The 19,715-nt window shown below is 36.7% G+C and overlaps 1 protein-coding gene across 6 annotated transcripts in view; it reads right to left on the reverse strand.

Annotated features, from left to right (window-relative positions):
- kcnab2b (potassium voltage-gated channel subfamily A regulatory beta subunit 2b) overlaps positions 1-19,715 on the reverse strand; it is a 111,122-nt gene that overhangs the window by 14,014 nt on the left and 77,393 nt on the right. For 4 of the 6 annotated variants that reach the window (XM_049462729.1, XM_049462727.1, XM_022677440.2 and 1 more), the window contains 8 exons: positions 16,492-16,535; positions 14,002-14,039; positions 13,610-13,689; positions 10,450-10,494; positions 7,650-7,694; positions 4,605-4,648; positions 3,321-3,407; positions 1,359-1,403 (listed from right to left, as the gene is read on the reverse strand). In XM_049462729.1, the coding sequence (XP_049318686.1) occupies positions 1,359-1,403; positions 3,321-3,407; positions 4,605-4,648; positions 7,650-7,694; positions 10,450-10,494; positions 13,610-13,689; positions 14,002-14,039; positions 16,492-16,535 (428 nt within the window). The remainder of the gene's footprint in view (positions 1-1,358; positions 1,404-3,320; positions 3,408-4,604; positions 4,649-7,649; positions 7,695-10,449; positions 10,495-13,609; positions 13,690-14,001; positions 14,040-16,491; positions 16,536-19,715) is intronic. The other 2 variants (XM_049462726.1, XM_022677443.2) reach the window with 1 other exon arrangement.

Here is a 19,715-nt window from a genome sequence, read left to right on the forward strand (position 1 = left end):
TCTTCAAATAAATGCTCTAATTGACTATATTTTTGGAATTGGAATTTGGGAGAAATGTTGTACTTGTTTTAGAGAATAAATCAACAATGTTCATTTTATTTAAACATATATCTATAAATAACAAAATCAGAGAAACTGAAATGGTCTCTTATTTTTTTCCAGAGCTGTATATGTATCACTAATATTGACCTAACCTACTGTAGTCTCTTGCATGTTTAACTTTGAAAATGAGTAAAGAGCTGGACAAAAAAAGTAGTTCACTCACTCATGCAAGGGGTAAAGAGCATGTTTAGTAAATGCTAAGGAATGTAAATGAGCATGCATGACAGGAAGCAGACCTTAGCATCATCACCACTGTCATTAATAATCTTGCAAACATACTTTAAACTGTTAGTGTGTTAATCACAGCAGATACACATGGGAGACATAACTAGACAGATAGACAGACAGACAGACAGGTAGACAGGCAGACAGTAAGGATGGATGGACAGGTAGGGTGGGTTGATGGATGGATGGATGGATGGATGGATGGATGGGTGAAGGATTTAGCAGTTGGGGATTTGAATGGATGGTTGGATGGATGGGTGAAGGATTTAGCAGTTGGGGATTTGAATGGATGGTTGGATGGATGGGTGAAGGATTTAGCAGTTGGGGATTTGAATGGATGGTTGGATGAATGGATAGGTATGTGAGTGTGTTGGTTGGGTGTGTATGTATGGGTGAATGGGTGTGTGGCTGGATGAGTGGATAGATAGATAGATAGATAGATAGATAGATAGATAGATAGATAGATAGATAGATAGATAGATAGATAGATAGATAGATAGATAGATAGGGTTGGTGGATGGATGTCTGGAGGAGCAGGTATGTGTGTGTGTGTGTGTGTGTGTGTGTGTGTGTGGCTAGAATGAATTTATTGGTAGACATATGGGTGGATGGGTATACGAACAGAAACGTGGGTAGGTGGGTGTTTAGGTAAGTAGGAAGGTTAATAAAAAGATAGATAGACAGACAAACAGATTCCAATTACACATTATTTATATTTATACAACTGTACTTCCAAGGGGAATATCAGGAAATGGATGCTAGTTTAACTGAAAAAAGAAATGAAACCCATGGGAAAAATGACCAATAATCAGTCAGATGCAATGGCCTTCTCTCAATTTACTTTGCAAGATTTAAAAGACAACCAAACAAATCAGTCATTCTAAGACAGAAGTCTCTGGAAGACGTCAGCATTTTAATGGCATGGTCAGGTTTCTCACACCAGGAAAAACAGGGCAAAAAGGGGCACCATTCACTGCCATAAAATGCTTAACGAGACAAAAGATCAAGCTCTCACTGAGGGTACTGGGTACCTTCTATGATGAATGTTCTTGCTTTTGATGTGTTAAATGGATCTCCTGGTGACAAAAAAAAAAACAAAAATTGTGAAAGAACTTGATGAACTAAAAAATGGAATGAATGTCTGAGGAGAAGCAGCAGTGCTGGAACAGAGCAGCTCCTGATCATTTCTTCTTACACAGTAGGATTAAAAAAGGGCTTCCTGATCAACATCAACCAATCAAACGGTCTCACACAGCCGAACTAAAGGGGGGGTTCTACAGCTCAAGCACAACACTCACATTACTTATATTCTCACTAAATTAGCACTAGTTATTTGACAGATCACCAACAGAAATCCACTCAGCATCACACTGTCTCTCCCAGCGATTTGTTTGCAGTATTTTTCCTAGTTAAACATGTACCCAACTGTCCAGGCCTGACAGGATAGCCTTTGTTTCCCATGCACACCAATGACTATTTCTCTAAGCAACTATTACTGACTGCCATTAAATTTAACTTTTTAACTGAATTAATCATGGCCCACTTAAAATCAATGTGATATTAAATAATGCTGTGTACTTATATGCGCAACTGTCCTGCTTTAACTAAAAAAAAAAGTCTTATCTTTATTGGTAAAGAGACTTGTCTAGGATGGATGCTTTGGAGAAACCTGTAACTTCTATTACAATTTTCTGTTACACATTAAAATGGAACAGGAAATTCTAGGAAAATATGCTAAAAAGACTAAAAAATAATTAAATTATATACTACTCCTTTTCAAAAATGTGTGTGTATAGCTGTATTTGTGTGTGTTTGTAGGTGTAATAATAGCCTTTAAAATTGTTTTTGTTCACTTAAAGCAGCACTAGGATTTCCTTGATTTTTAATCTTTTTAAAGAAGTAAAATTACAGCTTGAAACTCACTGCAGCGCTGCATTGAGGTGTAATAGGAGGAATAACGGTGCTCTCGTGTCTGTGCTGGGCTCCTCTGAGCTCAAACCAGACTCTGTACGTTTTCCAAAGTGGCCTCGACCAACACTCGCGAGAACTGCGACCTGCTTTCCGACCTTTAGTTCTAACAGTTCTACAAGGAATACTGGTTCATTCTTTACAAACTAACATACAGACACTCTGGCAGAAGCTGGAAAGAGACCGAATATGTCTGTGAAAGCCAGAAAACAAGAAAGAGAAACTAATCTGGCTGAAACATTTATTACACTCTGCAACTGTAGGGGGAGCCCACGAGCACAAAATCTCAATCCTACCTAGTGGAGCTTTAAAATAGAAGAATTGCAATTGTTTTTTTTTTCTGTGTCATTTTTGTTGACAGAGGTTTTTATTTTGTAATTTAAACATTTTTCTAGGGGGGTTATGTACTGCTGTTCCAAGAACTGTCACTACTGTAGAAGTACCTGTTCCTTTGTGTGCATGGCATCATCATTAAGAGCCATTAAAAGTGTTTAAAGAATGGCATGTAAAAAAGAGTGCCAGTTTGTGCCAGTTAAAACAAAATGAAACTGATGATAATGAATATGTAGACTGTAGACTGCAAATATCTGTCCTATTTTTTTTTAACTATAAGGCGCACTTAAAATCCTTTAATTTTCTCAAAAAATGTCAATGCCTCTTATAATCCAGCACACCTGGATGTATGAATTCTAACAGGTTGTAAGGAGCAGTAAAGCTACTCCGCTGAAGCGCAGCGTTATAAGGGAGTTGCAGTGAAGTTTCTCCAGCAAGTATCTGGAGCAGTATAAGCATTAGCTACTAAACGCGCTAAGTGTTGTTTTATTTAGATAAATGCAGAAATTATATCATACCTGTTCCTATTCCCTAAATTTGTCCGATAACATATCTGCCTAACCTTGGATTGGTATCCTTGTATGTGAAAAGTTAAAGCAGGCTGTTGCAGCAATGGCAGAAGTAGCATTCTTTGCATAAGCACAGTGTTAGCTTAGCTTAGCAGAACTGTACAGTAATCCCAGCATACCTACCTTCCATTGGTGTGTTGGGGTCCGGTCTGTTAGCGAACACTACATCAACATACTCTAACTGCAGTCTCTCCAAAGATGATTTTAGACCTACAAATCAAGCAAACAGCAAAATCAACTTTGTATTCAATTCTGTTTTAAATATTAGCCTTAGGCAACTTAGACATCGTTAAGCCCAGATCTGTTTTTTGGCATATCTAGATTCTATCCAGAGAGACTGATTTTTACAAATCAGATCCAAGCCCCATTTGAAGGTGGTTTGAAATGTGATTGAATCTGGATTTGTACAAATGCGTCTGAATGCTCCAATCAGATTTTAACGTGTCCTTTGTATCACTCGCATCACAACAAACAATGATCTCATTAAATTTAGAGTGATGGAGGTGAGGGAGTTTAAGAAGAGCTCCAAAGTTTAGTTACTGACACCAACCTCGTTATCACTGTAACATACGCAGATACGTTTGGGATGTCTGAATCACTTGTATATACTTGTATAAGTGTCTAATCACTTGTATATAAAATATAATAGACATCAGTTTGAACATAATCCAAGACCCAAATTTACACTTGGTCACTTTATGTATTTTGTGTATCAGGAATATTGAGTTATGTTCTTATTCAGATTATATTAAAAACTACTCAACTGACTAAAGAAAAAAATGACTCAAAGAACTTAGAAATTATCCTCAATTGCAGCTGCAAAGAACTTCAAAAACGTTATGATGAAACTGGCTCTCATCAGGACCGCCCCAGGAAAAGAAGACCAAGAATTTTCTCAGTTGCACAGGACAAGTTCATCAGAGTTACCAGCCTCAGAAACCACAAGTTAACAGTGTACCAGATAAGAACCACCTAATTGCTTCACAGAGCATTTTTGTTTGTTTAGCACTTTTAAGTTACTACATTATTCCTTATTTGTTCCTTCATAGTCTGGATGACTTCAGTGTTTATTTACAATGTAAAAACATTAAATGAGAAGATATGTCCAAATTTTTGACTGGTTCTGTACATTAGCGTGAACATTTCCATCTCTCCCAGATGCTGTCAAAAACCAAAACCACTCCCAGAACAGCCACAACACCAGCAATCAGATTTCATTTAGACTAATTGGAGACGCAATTGACTACCAAGTGTAAATAAATGCATGTATATTAAATCTGGCCATAATACAATCCAGATACTATTCACATGACCAGGTGTAAACAGAGCCCAACTGCTGCTTTACTGGCTAAAAATAGGACTACAAATTGCTAATACAAAAACTACAATGATTATTTTCAGACTTACCTTCTATTATATGTTTTCTAGATAAGCCTCTTTCTGTTTCTGCTCTGAAAAACATTCGACACATAGACAGATACACACATTCACACACACTGATGATAGTAAAGACATCCTTGCTACAATTTGAGAGTTTAACAAGTTCAAAAGCTTGTCTGCTTATCCTGAACCCTGGCTAATTATTCCAGACAGCTACAAATACTGGGGAAATCTGAAGGGTAAATCAACTCTGACACTGTGTTTTAATCAATTATACTCCGATTATGATACCAGAGCTACCGTGCAGCCATACGCTATGCTAAACTGTGTGATGAGCACATGGACAGCAAAATTAGGTTGATAGAAATGCAAAATGCACTTAAAAGTGCTTAAATTAAAACACATTGCCACATTACATTAAGCAGGCTCTGAGAGCAGGTGCTCCCCGTTTCCCTTCTTAAGCCTGCAGCAGTACAGAATTCCGTGTTTCCCTGCCGTCACACACCTGATTCAACACATCACCTAATTACTGAACCCTTCCAGAGATGAATTAGGTCTGCTTCAGCAGAGAACACACACATCTGGCAGGATTATTTCTGAGTCTGAGGTGTTTTCCTTGGACAAGTTACATTTAGTTCAATAATTTGAGGTAATTTGTTGCCTCAGTTTTCAATTTCTTAAGTAATGTTAAATAAGCTTGATTAAATCTCAAACTTGCCTAAATGTTAACTTTAATTTATGTTTTTGTTTGTTATATCAATTGCTTTGCACAAAATTATTCATTGCATTTTACTGTAAGGTGATTGAAATAGATTTGTATTCAGTCTTTTTTTATTTTATCTAAATGAAATTAGTAAATTAAATGGAGAAAGAAAATGCTTAAGAGTAAATGCTATAGAACACAGCCAACACAGAGTTAGCAACTTGCTCTTACAGCCTACAACAAAGTGGCTAGGCAGTTAATCATACTATACACACACACACACACGTGTTACACATGTTAAATATTGCTCATATCAGTCTAAATTTGTAAACAAATAATTCCTGGCAATCTTTATCTTCCTTCTGAATAGCACTGCAATCTGATGCTTTTTTGTTGGTGCCACTATTTTTGATACGTATAGTACTTTCTTTTCTTGTGTGTTTTAACTGCTTAGTGCTGTAGTCAGTCATTCTGTACACAGTTAAAACAGCATAAATAAAACTGTACATCTTGCTTTTTTTATAGAATTTACATTACATTACATTTGGCAGAAGCTTTTGTCCAAAGCAACTTACAATAGTGAAGTACAAAAGTAATAGAAGTTAAGGTAAAAACATCTTTAGACAGGGCCTAAAGGAGGTCAAAGAGAAGTAATGGGATAGAAGAGTGAAGAAGGGGAGGAAGGAAATGGGGTTAGAAGTAGTTAGTGTGTTAGGGGTGTTAGGAGAGTAAGAGCTCTTTGAAGAGCTCTGTCTTCAGGAGTTTATTAAAGATAGTGAGAGATTCTCCTGATCTGGTAGTGGAAGGTAGTTTGTTCCACCATTGGGGAACTCTGTATGAGAACAGTCTGGATTGCTTTGTGTGAATGTTTGGTAAAGCGAGGCGACGTTCATTGGAGGAGTGCAGTGACCGGGAGGTAGCGTAAGCCTTCAGGAGTGAGAGCAGGTAGGAAGGAGCTGTTCTGTCATCACCTTGTAGTCGATTGTAAGAGCTTTGAATTTGGACGAGCATCAACTGGTAGCCAATGGAGCTCAATAAGTGGGGTGACATGTGCCCGTTTTGGTTGGTTGAAGACCAGACGTGCTGCTGCATTCTGAATCATCTGGATTGGTCTTACTACGCACGCCGGGAGGCCAGTTAGCAGGGCCTTGCAGTAGTCGAGGCGTGAGATGACGACTGCTTGTACCAGGAGTTGGGTGGCCTGTTGCGTCAGGTAAATTTTTTCTGATTTTATTCAACCGTTTCTGATCCAACAGGGCACCCAACTCCTGGTACAAGCAGTCGTACAAGCAGAATTTAATGCCTTAGGGACCTTTTTGGACCTCTCTGGACTCTGGTTTGTTTGAGCAGAAATCATGCTCTGGTGTGGATCAAAACAACCGGACCAGTCCCAAATTAACTCTGGAGCAGTTCGCTTGTGGTGAGAACGTGATCGTGAACTATCAAATATACTCTTTTTATTTGAGCTAAATAGCTGATGAGGAGCAGTTTAATCCGATCTATTAGCCAGATAAAGTTGATTAGTTACCACAGCTACGAACAAAGGCTGTCTCTGCTCCGTGCTGTTTACACACACTGTCTGTGCTGCGTTTACTATGTGTACATATGCGCTGCATTTCCTATTGAAAACACTGTGTTAAAAAGCACAGCTTTTTAGCTTTCTGTGTTAAAGCAGCTTCACACTGCACATATATACGCACTGGAACACAGAATCTTCTAGCTATATTTACTTATTTGCTTTTGCGTTTTGGCCAGAGAGCTCTGACCAATCAGTTGGACACAGAGTGCTTGTGTGGTTTATTGCAGCTGTGCAGTCTATTGCACACTGGTCATGGTATTATAAAGAGCCAATATATATCAATATCAATATTGTAGGTCATATTACAACATATTACTACAATCTATAGCAACATAACAATAATACAGCCATAATGCAGAAATCCTAACAGATACACACTCCTAATTTTTTTCTTTTCTAAATTGGCTCAACAACGGTAAAATGTCAATTCATCAAAGTTTGCTGGCGGTCTCTCATCATTGCTGGCTAAAGACCTTTAATTTAGCTGAGTAAAAGAGCAAAGCTCAGAGGGGAGGGTCGGCCTGCTGCACAAACAGGAAACAATTAGTGCTATACTGCTGCCTGCCTGCCGAGCTGCTGAACAGGGGGTCCTAAAAAGGTCCTTAACCTTAATCAGTCATACAATCAATCATGCACTCAATCATCTCATATATAATCTGTCTGTCAAAAGTATAAAGATAACTGTCTCTAAATGAAACATTTCTTGTTTTAACTTCTTAATGAAGTATATGCAGCTACTGTTTAATCTACATGTTACAGATAAAGGTAAAGTTTATAAATAAAGACTCACTTTCCACCCCAGTAGATTTTCGTTGTAATAACCAAACTGGAGCGCCTGTAAAAGAGAACATAATAAACTGCTTTGGACCTTCTAATAAATAACAACCACATGACAACACATAATTTCATTCCACCAAGACAGATTATATTTAATGTTCAGGGTTTTAGGTCCAGTTAATGTGACAAACAATACCTTTATTTACGTATCACTAAATATTGACGCTGTTGGACAAAACTTTGGAATCTAAAAAACAGCAACTTTAGAGTAGAAGTAAAAAACACATTCCTAACTTTCTGCAGTAAAATTTTTTATTTTAAGTCATTATGGAGCTTTTCTATTGGTCCATTTGTCATGAAATTCGGATAAAATCTAAAGAACATCTACCAAATTTGTGCTGTGACAAGAAGTGATAAAAGAAAATACAAAAATGGAAATGCAAGGTTCTTCTGTAACAGGAACAATATACACAAGGATATACACTCAATCCATTAAGGCAGGGGTGTCCAAACTATACTAATTTGTTGAAGTGGCCCGCAAGGTATTTTAGGAATAAAATGAAAGTTGGTCCACAGGTTTTTATAATGTAAGATTCAAAGTTTAAATGCTAGGTGTTCAAAAACAGGCGACAAGAATGCGCAGTTGTAGCACAGAAAACGGGCCAAAGAGTCTAAAAACGGAGAGAGTGCACAGTTGTAGCGCAGAAAAACGGGCCAAAGAGTCTAAAAGCGGAGAGAGTGCTCAGTTGTAGCGCAGAAAAAAAAGGCCAACGAGTCTAAAAGCGGTGAGAATGCGCAGTTGTAGCGCAGAAAGAGGGCCAAAGAGTCTAAAAGAGGCGAGAGTGCGCAGTTGTACCACAGAAAACAGGTCAAAGAGTCTAAAAGCGGCGAGAGTGTACAGTGGTATCACAGAAAACCAGCCAAAGAGTCTAAAAGAGGCGAGAGTTTTCAGTTGTAGCATACTCTAATAATACCTGCTATGTGGTGCTTCCAAACCATTAAAGAACAGGGTAAAAGAAGGACTATAAAATATGCAGAAAAACTGATAAATGACCACAGCCTGTAAAAATAGAACAAAAAAAGTGCTCCTATATGGTATTTGAAAATCAGAAAATGAGTGTAGAAACAAGAAGGTGGTCATTATATTCTAACTGTATATCAGTCTCAATGACTCAATATGGCTTTACTTTTTTAGCTGTGCAGCATGTCTACATTTTCCAAGCTAGCCGAATGGCTTTACAGTGTCATAAACCACATAAGCAAGTCACTTTGAGATTACTTAATCATTCATTGCAGTGTGAAGCAAGTGTGTAATAATTTAGGGTTTGCATGGTGTTTGCATAATGCTAACCCCTGGAGTTTCAGTCTAGCCTTGATTTTGTATCTTTCGTTAATTAATTTTCCTGAAAAAAAGAAAGAAATATTATTTTATACAGTGTATAAACTCTTGTTAATCATTTCTTCTCTGCAATTCTTTAAAATGTAACACTGCCTCTGGGAATTTTACAACATATGAATCTATACAACATTTGACCAAATACAGTGTGACAGCACATGCATTTATCTGATAGCTTCTTCTTCCAAGCTTTTTCTTTATCAGTGGTGACATGCCACTGAAGCTCATTATCTCACTGCACTCAATTCACTGGACTGCTCTTATGATCGTGTTATAAAATTAAAAATTAAAATAGAAATGGTTCATGATAAAGCACAGCCTCTTTATGTGTGTCTCCTTGCAGGCAGAAGGAAAGTCTCACAGCTCCAGCAGAGGGACGGCCACGACAAACTAAGGCTGACGGACCAGTGAGCACAAAATCATTCACAAACTATGAGCTGCTGCAAGGTGCTAGTATTAGCTCTACCACACAGAGCATGTCCTGCACACTCCAGACGAGGGGTGTAAGAAAATATCAATATATCAGAGCTTTAGAACCTTTGGTTTTGCAATACTGTAGTGATTTTCAAAAACACAAAATCCGCCTTTAATTTTTAGTTTACATGTAAAGACACACATATAAATGTGGTTCATTTTGTGTTGTGATTAAATCTCCCCACTAGATAGTAGCGTGTCTTCAGAATTTAGAAGTTTTTATATATTTAGAGGTTTACATATATATATATATAGAAAATAAATAAGAGACCACCTCAGTTTCTGAATCAGTTTCTCTGATTTTGCTATTTATAGGTTTATGTTTGAGTAAAATAAACAGTTGTTTTATTCTATAAACTACGAACAACATTTCTCCCAAAATTCAAATAAAAATATTGTAATTTAGAACATTTATTTGTAGAAAATGAAAATGGCTGAAATAACAAAAAAACATGCAGAGCTTTCAGACCTCAAATAATGCAAAGAAAACAAGTTCATATTCATAATGTTTTAGAGAGCAGAAATCAATATTTGGTGGGATAACCCTGTTTTTTAATCACAGTTTCCTTGCATCTTGGCATGTTCTCCTCCACTAGTCTTACACACTGCTTTTGGATAGCTTAATGCCACTCCTGGTGCAAAAATTCAAGCAGTTCAACTTGGTTTGATGCCTTGTGATCATCCACCTTCCTCTGACAAGCAGCAAGAGCGAGATTTGAACCAGTAATCTTTTGATCATAGTGGATTGAGTGTCATATTAAAACATATATTTTGCCATATATTTAACTGTAACCCCTGAATCGTGATGAGTATAGTATTACCAAGTTTTTGCCAAACTTTAGATTGACATCACACATAAAGAGAGCAGAAATGCTGGAACATTCTGGGAAGCGGAGAGAATGCCACGTTCTTAAGAATAAAAGAAGTGAACAAAAGGCTATACCTCCATCCTTTCTTCTTTATGATACTGCCAAGCACCATTTCAGCCCTACAAGATAGAAGAAAGAAAGCACTTTTTACATCTCATCATCACTGCATCATCACATCATGTGCCATTTCTCCCAATTCATGTCACAAAGGAGCCATCAAAACCAGCACAGTCAGAGCTATGTTCCAAAGTGTCAGCGTGATGGGGATTCCCTGTTCTCGTACTCACAAAATGAAGCTAATGAAGACGCTTTTTCATAGCCATCCAAAATGAACTCCCAGCATGAAGCGCAGTGGGGAGAAAAAGACAACTGCATGCTTTCTGAGCTGTAGCCGAGAGGCTATTTTGAGCAGCTAAAAAAAAGGAAACGGAAAAAAGAAAAGGAGGGATGGAGGGAGAGTGTTTCTGTGTGTCTAATGACAGATGCTGCAATTCTGCCCCCAGGACCAATGTGTTCTTCATGAATGGCTCCCATCATTCCTGTGCTGAGGGGATGTGAATGTTTGTGACAGCCCTTAACAAATGCAGAGCTGTAGAGAGGTTGGGCTCGCTCTGAGACCAGAGTTCAGAAGAGGTTATTAAAAAAATATATAAAATAGCTCTAAAGCATCATGACGGATTCATCTGAGGGTGGAGATTCAATTGCACTGATTTTCAACAAGACTGATTATACAGTAAAAACTACAGTATAACATATACAGTAAAATTAAGTTACAGTATTTTTTGCACTATAAGGTGCACCGGGTTACAAGGCACACTATGAATGAATGTCTATTTTCTAGTCTATTTTCATACATAAGGCGCAATGGATTATAAGGGGCATTTTAAGAGACACTACAAGGAACTTCTAAATCAGCAGGTCTCACAGCTGGGTGGTGGTGGAGGGTGTAGCTAACTAAGTTAAGTAAAGCTAAGCTAAGTAAACAAAGCTGTAATTAAAAAAGACTTTCTTTTAAAGTCAAACGAGCGCTGGATGTTAATATAAACAGAAAAACTGTTTATTTGGGTAAGTAAAGCCCTTCCGTTTATTTACAGTAAGCTTAGATTCCCATTTTCTCCAGTACTAAGGCTGGAACATTAGCTTTAGCCTCCAACTGCTACAGCTATTGCCGCCCGACAGTGCTACACTGTTTTCTGGTAAGTTAGGTAAGTTAGGTAATTTGTCATACAGGTGATAAAATCAACATTAAGCTCTATATTTAATGAGAAATAATACAGCAATTTGATCATGAAAAAGGTCAACAGTACTGTTAAAATATTTGTTAAAGTAAAAATAAGAGACCACTTAAAATGATGAGCTTCTTTGATTTTACCAAATTGAAAACCTTTGGAATATAATCAAGAGGAAGATGGACGATCACAAGCCATCAAACCAAGCTGAACTGCTTGAATTTTTGCACCAGGAGTAGCATAAAGTTATCCAAAAGCAGTGTGCAAGACTGGTGGAGGAGAACATGCCAAGATGCATGAAAACTGAACTAGTTTACTTTGCATTATTTGAAGTCTGAAAGCTCTGCATCTTTTTTTGTTATTTCAGCCATTTCTCATTTTCTGCAAATAAATATTTTTATTTGGAATTTGGGAGAAATGTTGTCCGTAGTTTATAGAATAAGCCAACAATGTTCATTTTACTCCAACATATACCTATAAATAGTAAAATCAGAGAAACTGATTCAGAAACTGAAGTGGTCTCTTAAATTTTATATAGAGTTTATTTCTGAGATAATTCTGAATGTTGAAAATGTTTGAAAAAAGAACTACAATCAAAACTATTTCTACAGCTGCACATTTTTCCAAGTCTGCCCTTCACTTTTATCTCGTCAGCAGTTCAGAGGACTAGGAATTAGAATTTATTTAAGCCCCATCGGGTAATATTGCTTTGCTGTCAGCATGGGGAGGGGGTATCAGAGTGTGGTGACAGTGATGGAGTGAGCGAGTGTGTGTATCTGTGTTTACTGTGATCACTCTGCTACGACGGCGAGGCAGTGAAGCAGTCAACCAGCCTGAGCGCGTCAGCATAATGAGAAGTAGTGCCCGCAAACACACACACACACACACACACACACACACACACACACACACACACACACACACATACACACACACATATTTTAAGAAACATGAAAGCTGAACGATCCACAACTCTCCTATATGCATCTGCCTAACACTTCTCAACCTGCCTGTGATCACTGATTGTGGTTTGTTTAAATAAAATCCAGTTCTTGCTTTTTTAGCATTTAAAACTGGTGTTTAATTTGATTTTTCAAATAAAATATAGTAAACACTTTCAATGATTATTATGTCTATACCACATTCTAATACAATATTGCATCATAAACATGGCTTTTAATAATATTATTATACAAATACGTAACACTATAGCCATTATTGCCATGTGTATCATACATGATGCATTGTAGTCTGTGTTTATAGCATCATATAGCCATCATAAATAATCTATTCCCATGATGAAAGTCTACAAATGCATGTTATAATATGTTGTAAATGATCATAGCATACATATATATATTGGGTATTTTTTTTTGTCAAATTTAATCACCTGCCAATTTTCGTGATAACTATTTTTATTTATTAGAAATAAAACAATTTGAAGCATTTAGTAGAAAATAATCAAAATCTGTAAACCTGTTTTTTTTTTTAAACAAAACAGTAACTTACAGAGACTCTGATTTTCTAAAAGTACTAATGATTAATAAATAAATAAAAATAAAAAATGCAACATACAAATAATGTAATGTAATAAAAACTCTACCACAGCACTTGCAGAACATTTAGTGAATATAAGCTGAAAACATAAACTATTACACCCAAAATAAACTTATGCTTAACAGTAAATAATAGACTTCTTTCAAGAGAGAATAATGCTACCATCACAATATGGATTTTCAAAATGACGATCTTACTGTTGTCACAATATACTGTGTTGGATATGATACAGCACACCCATACCGCTGACACAGACTGTGCATTCTGAAACAAGCAAAGACATAAAATGAGCTTCTTTCTTTGTTTCCATTCGTTCAACAACTGCATAACCTTTCCCATCACCGAAGTGTTCTTACTCCAGTGTGCTCCAGGTAGTGCTAAAGCCTGTGAGCTCTCGTTATCTGAGGGGACAGCAGCAGATAAAGGAGGAGGTAAGGAAAGCACTCACTTGCCCGCAGCGTACACTTCAGCTGTGTCAAACAGATTGATCCCGTTCTCGTACGCCAGCGTCATCATCTGCTCCGCTACCTGAGAGGAGTACAGAGGATAAAGAGAGATGAGAGATTAAACAGGAGCAGCACAGAGGGAGATAAAATTCAGAGAACAGGCTGACAGATAAAGGAGGATATAAAGGGAGAAGACATGCTCCCCTGGGATATACAGTAAAGATAGCTGGAGATCTTTCAGAATTTACAGAAACTGTATAAACCCACACAGATGAACAGGTAGATGGACTGGGAGCTGAATCGCTCAGTGACAGACTGACAGATCTGGCCTAGGTCTTGTGAACACTTTGATGTAGTAATGTCAGACGGTGAGAAAGGAAGAATTCCACCATACCTCATCTGTGATTTGTCCTCCAAAGGTTACCCAGGTGCCTGGAAAAGATTGCACAAGATTACCTATTGTTACTCAAGATAATACACAGTATTTTTATGTTAATCTCTATGTGCTACATCTTGAGAAAGTGTTTGATTAAAAAAGACAATAATTTAATAGATATTTTTACTATTTTTATATATTTTATGCCCTATCTGGACGGGATAAGTTTCTCAGAGTGTTCTGGGGTAGTTATTTATTTTATTTTGTAATTTTAATACCGTCCAGAACGACCATGTATGTGTTTTTTTTAGAAGTCCTCTGAGAAAATTACAGGCCGAATTACCTACTGTTTTTAGCTGAACTTCGTGGTCCTACGGTAAAGTTAGTCCCATCCAGATTCACACATCTAAGGTTTGTCAACTCATGTTTAATAAAATAGCTATGTGTCCACTGCCACACACCGTAATTACACTTTGGGCGCATGTTTCCATGGAGATCCATGTAAACACAACAGTGAGTGGAAATGGAGGAGCTACTGAACGTGACAGCCAAAAACTCACTGGTCCTCCTGTTTTTTTAATTGCAGTCCGGATGCAAGAGTTTTGTCACTGAGTAGAAGTGTGAAATATTTTTCACAGACGTCCCCCTGAGAAACAAATCCCATCCGGATAGGGCTTAAATCTGTATTAAAAGTTCTACCAGAAATAGAATTGTAAATATGTAGTATTTTAAATATGTGGTAAGGAAATACAGTAGTTTTGAATATGCATTATTTAGTCACACATTTTAAGAGCTTGTTTTAAAGAATTTAGCAACTGTGCTCCTCCAACAAGTGTTCAAGTTTGGACAACCCTAGTCAAAACTTCTGTTAGTTTAAAAAGTAGTAAGTATAGATAATGAACTAACTGATATATAAAAGGTATTAATTGAAAGCTGATAGCTGATAGCTTTAAGCAAGGTTAATATATTATTTATTATTATAAATTTTGGGAGGAGGAACATGCCTCCTTCTAATCTAACAACCAATAAATACAATCTCTACCTTTTAACTCCTCTACCGCTCTTTTTGGCTCCACTTATCAAAGAAAAAGGACTAGGTTCCTATCACAAACAGAAGCTGCCTGAACTCTCTTCCATGCCCTTCCAAATAATCACATGCTGATCAATTAAAATTGATAATTGATGCCTTAAAAGCATGCAAAAGTCTATAAATGTTTTATAAGATTCAATTTTCTTTAGCTTGTTATGTAATGAAGAACTTGCAGATGACTGTAATGGTGTAGGTCAAGTTGGGGACTGGAAGCCCCAAAAATGTTATGAAGAACTGCTCATATGATTGTTAAAATTATCAATTTAACCCCTTATATGTACTTAACTACAAAACATTTTTAATAAGGTTTAGGAGACTCTTTGGGAGTCGTGGTGCTCTGTTCTACCGTGCAGCAACAACTGCACATGTATGACCTTCATGGAAGAATTGGTCAGAAGAAAGTCCTATGGACTGAGGAAGTTAAAACAGAAAAAAGCTATGCTTGGAGAAAAAAGGATGCAAAATTTAACTTAATATGGGGGAAAGCAATCTTTCACAGAATAACAAAGAAATGTGAAGTTAATAACAGCCTGTTGAAAATCATATCAGGTGATTGGTGTGGCGTAGTGGATAACACCACTACCTGCCAGTGAGCTACCACATCATGTAGAAGACTGGGGTTCAATGTCTGGGTGACTATGCTGTGCTACACCAATTAAGAGTCCTTGGGCACGACTCCTAACACTACATTGGCCCACTTCTGTATTAGGAATAACCTTTTGAGTTGCTCTACATAAATGTAAATGTAATAACAATACTTATAATACTTTTTAAAGCTATCTACTGTATGAATTTTAGCGCTTCCCGTAAATAATCATATCTTTCACCCAGCGCAATGTCAATGCTCATTGCTATCCTACACACCTTCAACAGTCTATAACAGTCTATTTTCATGCCGATATCAAATAAATTGAAACAAAGGTCTTGAAAAAGGTGTTTTCGGGTAAATTTCTGGGCGTCAGCAGAGAGCGGAGAAAACATCCTTTGGCATGAGATTATACACCAATAAAATTGCAATCCGCCAAAGTCAGACCTCACCTGGCACTTGAAAGGGCATGGGAAGTGACATGTTGTTTGGTTTATTTCATGTTACAGACAAAACACACCCATGATTAATCAAGATAATTAGTACATGCCTTTTGCACGTTTTGAGCTGTGCAGAGAGGTGCAAAGACACACTGACGCCCTAAATCAAGCTGTGCCATGCTCGGTTGACAGCTCACCTAAAGATTGCTAAAATAGGGTCCACAGGATTATTTGTGGAAAGGCTCAATTATTGACTAGGAGTTAAAAAATATTTATATGCTTCTGCAAATACAGATAAGAATCATTTAAAGCATTACAAACACTGCATATCTTATTAAAAGGTAAATAAAGAGTACTAATGTCAAAATACAATTTATAAGTATTTTACTCACCAAGCCCTAGGCAGGACACCCGTAGACCAGACTTCCCAAGGTTTCTGAAAGCAGAAAGAATATCATTCATTTATTTCATTCAAAATCTTACACCAGGCTTCGTACCCAGTGTCAAGGTTGTCAATCATTAGCATAATCTTCTTCTTAAATGAACTATTATAGTAACATGGCAAGCAATAACTGTCCTTCAACAGATTACTACAGGGATGGTGCAAGGTTATATAAGACATCCGTTATAGCAGTTCAGTTTACACACTGACCTTCCTGACCCCACCACATAACAGATTGGTGATCACTGTCAGCTGGAGGCGTGATCTGATCTGAGAACTGTGTGCTCTCTAAGTTACTTTTTGAATAATGTCTACAAGACCAGACCCAAAAGCCCAGATTAGTCCATGACTAACAGAACCTGATCCAGGCTTCTTCTACAGCGGGAAATGATGGATGCCATATCGTAGCCTGGATACAGTGCATTTTTTTGAGCCTGAACAGCCAATCAGAGGAATTGCTGACTCCTTTGTTCGCCATCCTTTCAGTTTGTACAGAGCCAAGGTTACAGTTCTCAACACTCGCTATGTGGCCACACTGCCAAGGGCACAGAAGCATCCACATAAACCCTTTTATCAACATTTCTATTCAGCCAGCTGCTCCTTCACACTCTGTGGATAAGAGGTATTTTGTGATTAACCCTGACAGGCAGAGCGCTTATCATTTTATAAGACTTTCTCTGCCCTTATAGGATGGAAAACATTTTGGAATATTTTAGACTAAGAAAAAATAGTATGGAAAAGCCATTGGAAGGGTTACTTTAAAAATGCATTCTATTACAGGTCATTACCTATAAAAAATATATATTTGTAACATAACACAAAGGGATTACTATAATAAAGCAATGCAATATGATCAATTAATGTTACACTAAGAAATATATATATATATATATATGTTTTTTTTGTAAAATTATGTCAAATTATACACCCTGTATCTTCATCTTTCTTCATCTCTTGATTAGTAGCCATAAACCTACAGCTCTGGAAAAATAAGAGATCAGTTTGAGATGTCAGTTTCTCTGATTTTGCTATTTATAGATATATATTTTAGTAAAATGAACACTGTTTTTTTATTCTATAAACTACGGTCAACATTTCTCCCAAATTCCAAATAAAAATATTGTCATTTAGAGCATTTATTTGCAGAAAATGAGAAATGGCTGAAATAACAAAAAAGATGCAGAGCTTTCAGAACTCAAATAATGCAAAAAAACAAGTTCATATTCATAAAGTTTTAAGAGTTCAGAAGTCTTGGCATGTTCTCCTCCACCAGTCTTACACACTGCTTTTGGATAACTTTATGCGACTCCTGGTGCAAAAAGTCAAGCAGATCAGCTTGGTTTGATGGCTTGAGATCATCCATCTTTCTCTTTCCTCTATTCCAGAGGTTTTCAATTTGGTAAAATCAAAGAAACTCATCATTTTGAAGTGGTCTATTATTTTTTTCCCAGAGCTGTATGTTACAGAACTGTAATACAGTTGAACTACATTACAATCAGGTGTACTGTGCAAAATAAAACATTGGAAAATACTTCCATATCTTTAAAACTGGGCAACTCAACTGAGCTATTCAACAGAAAAAAAAAACGCTTCTAGAAATCTGTCACACCATAACACTTCTGTTATGTCTTCATATTCATATTATTATACAGTATTTGCCACTCAATACATATAAAAAGTATTACACACCTCAACGCAATTCAATAAGGGGGATAAGATCAAACAAATGAAAATGTTTTTTTTAGTTTTATTGCAGCAATTTAATCACAAAAGAGAAATAAAAATGTGTAGAAATGTTACAGTGTTAAAGCAATATAATAAAAAAAAACAATTAAGACATGTTAGATCAAGCACACCTGTGTCCACATAAACACTCTAAAAATAAAGCTGCTACAAAGTGTTCTCTGAGAAATGCTATAGAAAAAAACATTTCTGGGTCCATAAATATATATATATATTTTTTGGAAAGGAAAAGTTTTTTTTTTTTTTGTCATGGCTCAAAGAACACTCTGTAGCATCTTTATGTTTTGGGCTGCATTATGGATATTAGGGAATAATATGGATCAAAAATATAAATGTGCAAAAATGTTGGATATCCAGGTATCAATGTGAAAAAGAAATAGAAAAAAAATGAACGCAATAATACTGTGTACTGTAATGACTTGAATTTTATTTATATCAGTCCATTCATCTGAAATGTTCAAAAAACAGCTTACTCCACCATTAATTCCAGGCAGAAGTAAGCTACCTACTGTCATTAATGCATCATTCAATAAAGAAATGAAAGCACATTTTTTCAAATGACACAGATCTAGTCAAAAGAATTAGACACATTTAACTAAACTAGAATTTTCAGCCATCCCCATTTTCTTGAAAACATTACTGTTGAGATACCAAAAAAATGGCTCCAATTAATTCAGAATTCAAATGTTCTGGTGTATTATGTGCATTATGAAGAACACAGGGGCACTCTTCAATTAAAGGCTAGCCTACTCTTTTACTTCTTCTCTGACTCATTCAAGGCCTATCAGAACAATCTGCTGTTATACTGCACCTATGAATAACATTGATAAGCGGTTGCACAGTATTCATGCTTCATAAACAGACTGTAAACAGACCGTCAGCAATGTCATCTCTTCGTGACTTTGAAAAGAAGATTACTATGGGACTTATCCACTTAAATCAAATTATCAAGAAGTATAGGGGGGCTTAGAAAACAAGTGATGAATTTTTAACTGCTTGAAAGAGATACAGTTACTCGAGGGGGGATCTGCTGACTAGCCAGTGAAGGTGAACTGGCCACCTGCTGACTAGAGTCAAACTGAGGGGCGAATAGTCTGATCACAATGCAGTCACACATACTCACAGTACATGCTGTCCTATATGAAGCAAAGGATCAATATATTTACCTGAACTACATCACTGTTTGTCTATAAATTAATAGCATAAAACCGTGATTCTCAAAAGTTTTAGACCATGTACCTCACACACTTAATCAGAGAAAACTTCCATGTATTATCTACAAGTCATTTCACATGGGGTTAAATATAATTCCTGGCCTACCCTTTACAATTGCATCATCTACAACTCTTCTAGGAAGGCTTTCTACAAGGTTTAGGAATGTCTTTATACAAGTTTTTTACCATTCTTTAAGAACTGAATTTGTAATTTATC

This window comes from Astyanax mexicanus, chromosome 13 (assembly GCF_023375975.1).
Source record: "Astyanax mexicanus isolate ESR-SI-001 chromosome 13, AstMex3_surface, whole genome shotgun sequence".
Taxonomy (NCBI): domain Eukaryota; kingdom Metazoa; phylum Chordata; class Actinopteri; order Characiformes; family Acestrorhamphidae; genus Astyanax; species Astyanax mexicanus.